The 9,166-nt window shown below is 39.9% G+C and overlaps 1 protein-coding gene across 2 annotated transcripts in view; it reads right to left on the bottom strand.

Annotated features, from left to right (window-relative positions):
- Window positions 1-1,996: 1,996 nt before the first annotated feature.
- Window positions 1,997-9,166, bottom strand: part of FAM240B (family with sequence similarity 240 member B) — an 18,048-nt gene continuing 10,878 nt past the window's right edge. The window contains exon 2 of one of the 2 annotated variants that reach the window (XM_028493595.1): window positions 1,997-2,274. In XM_028493595.1, the coding sequence (XP_028349396.1) occupies window positions 2,181-2,274 (94 nt within the window). In that variant the 3' untranslated portion in view covers window positions 1,997-2,180. The remainder of the gene's footprint in view (window positions 2,275-9,166) is intronic. The other variant, XR_003681132.1, reaches the window with a different exon arrangement.

Genomic DNA, 9,166 nt, shown 5'->3' on the forward strand with positions numbered 1-9,166 from the left:
AAGAGTATTTACTGCTGTATTGTTCAAATGGCAAAAACCTGGGTGTAACATGATTGTCCATCCCTAAAAGAATTGTTGACTTTATTATGGAACATCCACATCATGGTATAATATGGTCCCATTAAAAATATATATTGGAGCCAAACTGACTTCAAAGCATTTGTATCAGGAACAGTTGAGTGAGGAAAGCAAGATGCAGAAAATTGTGATATGATCTTATTTTATAAATTGTTACCACACAAACACATTCACACAAAGTCCTTTAGATGTAGAGTGAGTGTGTGTGTTTGTGTGTGTATGTGAGTGTGTGAGTGAGTGTGTGTGTGTCTGTACATGTCTATGTGAACACAGAGAAAACTACAGGAGGACTCAGACTAGGTAATTAACATGGGTAAGGGGGGTACAAGTGTTGCTGATGGTAAAGAGTGCAGAAAAAAGGGAAGGAGCAAGCCAAGACAGTAAAGACAAGGGATAAAAGGTTAATAAAAACTAATAAAATCATATCAGCATATATGATATGATCATATTTATGCAGTTATATAAAATTATATACATATGTATGTACAGACAAAATCTGAAAAAATTTAAAATGCAAACCTAATCTGTTCATTTCTCTACCTAAAATCTGTCAATGACTTCCTAATCCCCTGTGGATCAATGCAGGATCTTTAGCTTGGGTTCCAGAGGCCCCTGCTCATGTCTCCACCCTCCTATAAAACAGCTGCCCTCCTCATTCTGTGTCACAGACACATTTCCTGGTTCTTCACCTCCCAGGACCCCCAGGCCCCCTCCACCCTGCAGCCCTCCTGCTCCTCTTTAGTTCTTCACTCATGCTGTTTCTTTTCTTCTGCATGACTCTTACTCATTTTTATAAGTCTCAGCTTAAACATCAGTTTCTCAGGGGGCTTTCACTGACTCTCAGATGTGGTTATCTATCTTGATATCTATTACCATGGTTCTCTGTCCTTACTAAAATTCTATTTTATTATTAGCTTCTTTTCCCAAACTTTGCTCAGATTTTCCCAGCTGTAATTTACTGCTTAGTTGTTATATCTTAATTGGATAAGAGCCTATAGCAAAGACCTGAACATTGTACTCTGGATCTCATAACTGTGGGGATGTGGAATCACCTCTCCAACCCTCTTGCCACCCTGTGGACCTCTCAGCCATAAGGATCTCTTTTAGTTTTATAGGGACAGCAGTTTATGCCACCACATAGCATCTGTGAGTGCTGTGATAACCTCCCCAGCATTGTCTGTGTCATTCTCTGGGTCCCTCTGGCCATCTGTGCTCCTTGGCTGCCTCAGCCTTCCCACTCTGCTCCTGTCCCCTGTGAGGAATCCCTGGGTAGAGGAGCAGAGGAGCCCTAGTTCCTGTGATTGACAGAGTCCCTCCTGATCTGTGACCATGATCATGCTCTGGGCCTGAGAGGAGGCTGCAGTGAAAGTGACTTTAAATTCCAAAACATTCTAAAGACAGCTTGGAGCTGACACTTGCTATAGCAGCAGAGAACTAACCACGACAGGCGTGAGGGAGTTAACACAGGGCACACACGAGTGAGGGCACGACAACCAAGTTTATTAAGCATTATTTTGCTTTCACTGCATGTTTCTAATTAAATGTTTATTTTAAAAAAACCAATTTATGTGAAGAGAAAATAATTTAGTTCAGTTCATTTTCAAACCATAACGTTAAAAAATTATTCTTTTCATAATAACAGCTTTCTTTCTGTAAGCAGTAGCATTTCTGTCTTCACAAAAAAGGGAGAACAGGAAAACAGATTGTATGACCATGTTTTTCCAGAAGACCTAGGTGAACCAGTTTCCCAACAAGGTCATTGCCCCTGGTAAGCTTGGATAAAATAACAAGATTTTTTAAATGAGAAGAAAATGTGGAAATAAATTACATTACATGTTAACTCAAAGAGATTTTTATATTAGATAACCTGAGCTTCTTATCCCTTTGGAGGTCATCCTGTCCTCTGTGGCAGGGAGGATTGAGTTGGATAAAGACTCCCATTAGCAATGGGGGAGGTTTCACATGTAAATCCCCTCACAAACGGGAGAGCAAATAGAGAGTGTCCTGCTTAGGAAGTCAACATAATTTGGGTGCTAGTTTTTCCTCTTAGAAAAGTGCCCTTGGTGGCTTGTTATCTTTGAAGTGGATGAGGCAGGAAGCTCTCAGCCCACAGTGTTTGCCTGCTTTTCCTTCCCATCAGGATTGTCCAACATCCCCAGCCTTTTCTCCAGTCTCTGCTTCCATTCTTCTCTGAGCCTGAGGAGGGGAAACAATATACATGGTTAGTGCATTTGTCTACACATCTGCTGGTCCAGAGAAGTTTTTTGTTTTTGGGGATTTTTTTCCTTCTGAAGAATATTTTTTAAGAGAAATAAATGGCTTTTACAGATTAATGAAGAAAAAAATCAATAGAGTAATGAGCAGTCTATGAATATGTAGTTTTCTCCAAAATTTATTCCTTCTTACATTGGTATGTGGATTCATTGTAATATCAATCAAAATCCCAGCAGGACTTTTCTGTAGCTATCAACAAGCTGATTCTAAATTTTATATGGAAAGGCAAAAGAAGTCAATTAGTCAAAACAATTTTAAAGTAGAAGAAAGTTGGAAGACTCATACTACATGATTTTGAGGCTTAATGTAAAGCTACCATCATCAAGACAGTGTAGCATTGGTGAAGGAAGAAATAGATCAATGGAACAGAATAGTGTGGAAATAAACATACACAAATATAGCAAATTGATTTTTGACAAGGTACAAAGGCAACTCAAAGGAGGAAGGATTGTATTTTTTTTTTAATAAATGATGCTGGAACATTATATATCCATATTAAAAAATGGCCTTTGATCCACACTCCACATCTTATACAAAATTAACTAAAAATGGATCATAGACATAAATGTAAGACCAAGGTTTCAAGAAAAAAGCCACAAAATAATATCTTCATGACCTTGGGATAAGGAAAAAATTCTTATATACATTACAAAAAGCATGATTCATAAAAGAATAAAAAATTTGGGACTTCATCAAAATTAAAACAATTTGTTCTGTGAAAGATACTGTAAAGAGAATAAAAGACAAGCCACAAACAGGGAGAAAATATTTGTAAGTCACATATCTGATAAGGGACTTATTTCCAGAATATATATAGTTTCAAACTCAATGATAAGAAAATAATATAATGGGGAAAATATTTGAACAGACATTTTCCTAAAGAAGTTATATGGGTGGCAAATAAACACGTAAAAGATGCTCAACATAATTAGGGAAATGAAAATTAAAACCACAATGAGGTACCACTTACCGCATAGAATAACCAAAACAAACAAAAAAAACAAAACCAACTCTTTCCCCCTACCTCCCCTGGCAAAACCAAAAACCAACCCCCACCACCCAACCCAAAAAACCCTCACAACAAAACTCAAACCAAGTGTTGGTCAGGATGCTGAGTAACTGGAACACTTTTACATTGCTATTAAAATGCAAAACGGTGCAGTCAGTTTGTAAAACAGTTTGGCAGTTTCTTATACAGTTAACCATACACTTACCATATGACCCAGTAATTTCAATCCTATTTGCTCAAGAGAAACAGAAATTTATGTTCACACAGAAATCTATATATGAATGTTTACAGCACTTTTATTTACAGTCACCAAAAACTGGAAACAACCTAAATGTCCTTCAATGGGGAGTGGATCACCAAATTGTGATACATCCCTACCACAGAAAAGTACATTTCTGTGGTAGGGATGAGAAGGAATGAGAAGGAATGGATATACACAATTGATACACACAACAAGAAGAATAAATCCCAAATACATTGTGCTAAGTGAAAAGAGCCAGACACAAAAGACTACATACTATATAATTCATTTATGACATTCTGGAAAAGGCAAAACTATAGGGATGAAATACAGATCAGTGGTTGCTATGGACTGGAAATTGGGAAAGGAGTTGACCACAAAGGAGAAGCATAAGGGAATTTTTCAGAGTGATGGAACTATTCTATATCTTGACTGTGGTGATTACTTGACTCTGAGCATTTGTCAAACTCATAGATCTGTACACAAAAAGAAAAGAAATGCATGGTGCTTATAAATCAATTAAGAAAAAGAAAGTCTATAATCAAACAGGCAGAGGCTATACAAAGGCAGTTTCTGAAGAAGAAATCCAGCTAGTTCCTATGCATATGAAAAGATCTCAACCAAACCTGCAATTAATTAAATTCAGTTTAAAACAGTGAGATGCCATTTTCACCTGTCAGATTAACAATGATTAAGAGTTTGACAACACACAGTGTGAGTGATCGTGGGAATTGGCATTCCCATACTTAGAGTGGAAGTTTAAATTAAAACAACCTCTTTGTAAGACAAGGAGGCAATAGCTATCAAAATTTAAAACACTCACCTTTTGACATAACATCTTCATTTCTATGAACTTATCCCATAATGCTTATCCATGTATGAAAAATGTATGTACAAGTGTTCTTTTTTTTTTTTTTTTTTTGCAGTATGTGGGCCTCTCACTGTTGTGGCCTCTCCCGTTGCGGAGCACAGTCTCCGGACATGCAGCCTCAGCGACCATGGCTCACGGGCCTAGCCGCTCTGCGGCATGTGGGATCTTCCAGGACTGGGGCATGAACCCACATCCCCTGCATCAGCAGGCGGACTCTCAACCACTGCACCACCAGGGAAGCCGTGTACAAGTGTTCTTGTTACAACATTGTTTGTAAAGCCAAAAAATGAAAAACAACCTAAATGTCCTTCAGTGTGATTGTTTAAATTAATTGTCACATCATTATTATGGAAAACATTAAAGAAGTACTGAAAGTGCCAATATAGAAAAACTTCCAAGATAGCTTAAGTTAAAAAAGGAAGGTGCATATTAATACTATGTATAAAATAGATAACTAATGAGAACCTACTGTATAGCACAGGGAACTCTACTCAGTGCTCTGTGGTGACCTAAATGAGAAAGAAATCCAAAAAAGAGGGGATATATGTATATGTATAGCTGATTCACTCTGCTGCACAGTATAAACTAAAACAATATTGTAAAGCAACTATATTCCAATAAAATTTTTTTTAAAAATTAAAAAATGAAGGTGCAGAATATTGAAGATTGTGTAGGTTCCATTTTGCATAAAAATACAGCACACTTATTTATTTGCTTATAAAAACTAAAGTTTTGGAGAGAGATATATGAGAAACTGTTGATGTCAGTTTTCTCTGGAGAGCAGGTCTAGGAGCCTAAGTGTGAAGGACACTAGTATTAAAAAGTATACACCTGGGGAGACCTTCAAGATGGCAGAGTAGTAAGACGTGGAGATCACCTTCCTCACCACAGATATATCAGAAATACATCTACATGTGGAACAACTCCTACAGAACACCAGCAGAAGACCTCAGACTACCCAAAAGGCAAGAAACTCCCCCACGTACCTGGGTAGGGCAAAAGAAAAAAGAAAAAACAGAGACAAAAGAATAGGGATGGGACCTGCACTTCTGGGAGGAAGCGGTGAAGGAGGAAAAGTTTGCACACACTAGGAAGCCCCTTCACAGGTGGAGATGGGGTGTGACGGGGGGCGAGGGAAGCTTCGGAGCCACAGAGTAGAGTGCAACAACAGGGGTGCAGAGGGGAAACTGGAGAGATTCCCACACAGAGGATCGCTGCCAACCAGGACTCACCAGCCTGAGAGGCTTGTCTGCTCACCCTCCGTGGTGGGCAGGGGCTGGGAGCTGAGGCTCAGGCTTCAGAGGCAGACCCCAGGGAGAGGACTGGGGTTGGCTGTGTGGATACAACCTGAAGGGGGCTAGTGCACCACAGCTAGCCAGGAGGGAGTCCGGGAAAAATTCTGGACCTGCCTAAGAGATTGTTTCAGGGTGTGCGAGGAGAGGGGATTCAAAGCACCGACTAAACGAGCTCCAAACCTGGGCATGAGCCACAGCTATCAGCACAGACACCAGAGATTGGCATGAAACACTAAGGCTACTGCTGCAGCCTCCAAGAAGCCTGTGTGCAAGTACAGGTCCCTATCCACATCTCCCCTCACAGGAGCCTGTGCAGCCCACCACTGCCAGGGTCCAGTGATCCAGGGACAACTTCCCCGGGACAACACATGTTGCACCTCAGGCTGTTGCAACGTTACGCCGGCCTCTGCTGCCACAGGCTCACCCTGCATTCCATACCCCGATCTCCCCCCTGCCTGAGTGAGCCAGAACTCACTAATCAGCTGCTCCTTTAAACCCATCTTGTCTGGGCGGAAACCGATACCCTCAGGAGACCTACATGCACAGGTGGGGCCAAATCCAAAGATGAACCCCAGGAGCTGTGCGAACAAAGAAGAGAAAGGGAAATCTCTCCCAGCAGCCTCAGGAGCAGCAGATTAAACCTCAACAATCAACTTGATGTACTCTGCATCTGTGGAATACCTAAATAGACAACAAATCATCCCAAAATTGAGGCGGTGGACTTTGAGAGCAAGAGTAGACTTGAGGTTTGCTGTATGTGATGGACTGGTTTCTGGTTTTATGTTTATCTTAGTTTGGTATTTAGAGTTTATTATCATTGCTAGATTTGTTTATTGATTTGGTGGCTCTCTTCCTTTTTTAAAAATATATACATATATATATTTTTTTCCTTTCTCTCTTTTTCTGAGTGTGTATGGATATGCTTCTTTGTGTGATTTTGTCTGTATAGCTTTGCTTTTACCATTTGTCCTAGGGTTCTGTCTGGGTTTTTTTTTTTTTTTTTTTTTTTTTTTTTTGCAGTACACGGGCCTCTCACTGTTGTGGCCTCTCCCGCTGCAGAACACAGGCTCCGGTAGTGCAGGCCCAGCTGCCATGGCCCACGGACCTAGCTGCTTCACGGCATGCGGAATCCTCCCAGACCGGGGTATGAACCTGTGTCCCCTGCATTGGCAGGTGGACTCTCAACCACTGCGCCACCAGGGAAGCCCTGTCTGTCTTTCTGTGTTTTTTCTTTTTAACATAGTTTTTAATGCTTTTTATCAATGGTAGATTTGTTTTTTTGGTTTGGTTGCTCTCTTTCTTTCTTTCTTCTTTTTTAATCACTTTCTAATTTTTTTAATTTTAATACTTAAAAAAAATTTATTTTAATAAATTTGTTTCTTTCATTTTTTTCTCCCATTTCTTCTGAGCCGTGTGGCTGACAGGATCTTGGTGCTCTGGCCGGGTGTCAGGCCTGTGCCTCTGAGTTGGGAGAGCCGAGTTCAGGACATTGGTTCACCAGAGACCTCCCAGTGCCATGTAACATCAAATGGTGAAAGCTCTCCCAGAGATCTCCATCTCAACGCTAAGACCCAGCACCACTGAACAACCAGAAAGCTACAGTGCTGGACACCCTATGCCAAACAACTAGCAAGACAGGAACACAACCCCACCCATTAGCAGAGAGGCTGCCTAAAATTATAATAAGATTACAGACATCCCAAAACAAACCACCGGATGCGTGTCCTGCCCACCAGAAAGACAAGATCCAGCCTCATCCACCAGAACACAGGCACCAGTCCCCTCCACTAGGAAGCCAACACAACCCACTGAACCAACCTTAGCCACTGGGGGCAGACACCAAAAACAATGGGAACTACGAACCTGCAGCCTGCAAAAAGGAGACCCCAAACACAGTAAGTTAAGCAAAATGAGAAGATAGAGAAACACACAGCAGATGAAGGAGCAAGGTCAAAACCCACCAGACCAAACAAATGAAGAGGAAATAGGCAGTCTACCTGAAAAAGAATTCAGAGAAATGAGAGTAAAGATGATCTAAAATCTTGGAAATAGAATGGAGAAAATACAAGAATGTTTAACAAGGACCTAGAAGAACTAAAGTGTAAATAAACATTGATGAACAACACAATAAATGAAATTAAAACTTCTCTAGAAGGAATCAATAGCAGAATAACTGAGTCAGAAGAACGGGTAAGTGACCTGGAAGATACAATAGTGGAAATAACTACTGCAGAGCAGAATAAAGAAAAAAGAATGAAAAGAATTGAGGACAGTCTCAGAGACCTCTGGGACAACATTAAACTCACCAACATTCTATTTATAGGGGTCCCAGAAGAAGAAGGGCAAAAGAAAGGGACTGAGAAAATATTTAAAGAGATTAGAGTTGAAAACGTCTGTAATATGGAAAGGAAATAGTCAATCAACTCCAGGAAGTGCAGAGATTCCCATACAGGACCAATCCATGGGAAACATGCCAGGACGCATATAAATCAAACTATCAAAAATTAAATACAAAGAAAAATATTAAAAGCAGCAAGGTAAAAACAACAAATAATATATAAGGGAATCCCCATAAGGTTAACAGCTGCTCTTTCAGCAGAAACTCTGCAAGCCAGAAGGAAGTGGCAAGACATATTTAAAGTGATGAAAGGGAAAAACCGACAACCAAGATTACCCAGCAAGGATCTCATTCAGATTCGACAGAGAAAATAAAACCTTTACAGACAAGCAAAAGCTAAGAGAATTCAGCACCACTGAATCAGCTTTACAACAAATGCTAGAGGAACTTCTCTAGGCAGGAAACACAAGAGAAGGAAAAGACCTACAATAACAAACCCCCAAAATTAAGAAAATGGTAATAGGAACATACATATTGATAATTACCTTAAAAGTAAATGGATTAAATGCTCCTACCAAAAGACATAGGCTAGTTGAATGGATACAAAAACAAGACCCATATATATGCTGTCTACAAGAGAAACACTTCAGACCTAGGGACACATACAGACTGAAAGTGAGGGGATGGAAAAATATATTCCATGCAAATGGAAATCAAAAGAAAGCTGAAGTAGAAATTCTCATATCAGGCAAAATAGACTGCAAAATAAAGACTATTATAAGAGTCAAAGAAGGACACTACATAATGATCAAGGGATCAATCCAAGACGAAGTTATAACAATTGTAAATACGTATGCACCCAACATAGGAGCACCTCAATACATAAGGCAAATGCTAGCAGCCATAAAATGGGAAATCGACAGTAACACAGTCATAGTAGGGGACTTTAACACCCCACTTTCACCAATGGACAGATCATCCAAAATGAAAATAAATAAGAAAACCCAAGCTTTAAATGATGCTTTAAACAAGATGGACTTAATTGATATTTATAGGACAT

The sequence above is a fragment of the Physeter macrocephalus genome, chromosome 9 (genome assembly GCF_002837175.3).
Source record: "Physeter macrocephalus isolate SW-GA chromosome 9, ASM283717v5, whole genome shotgun sequence".
NCBI classification, from domain to species: domain Eukaryota; kingdom Metazoa; phylum Chordata; class Mammalia; order Artiodactyla; family Physeteridae; genus Physeter; species Physeter macrocephalus.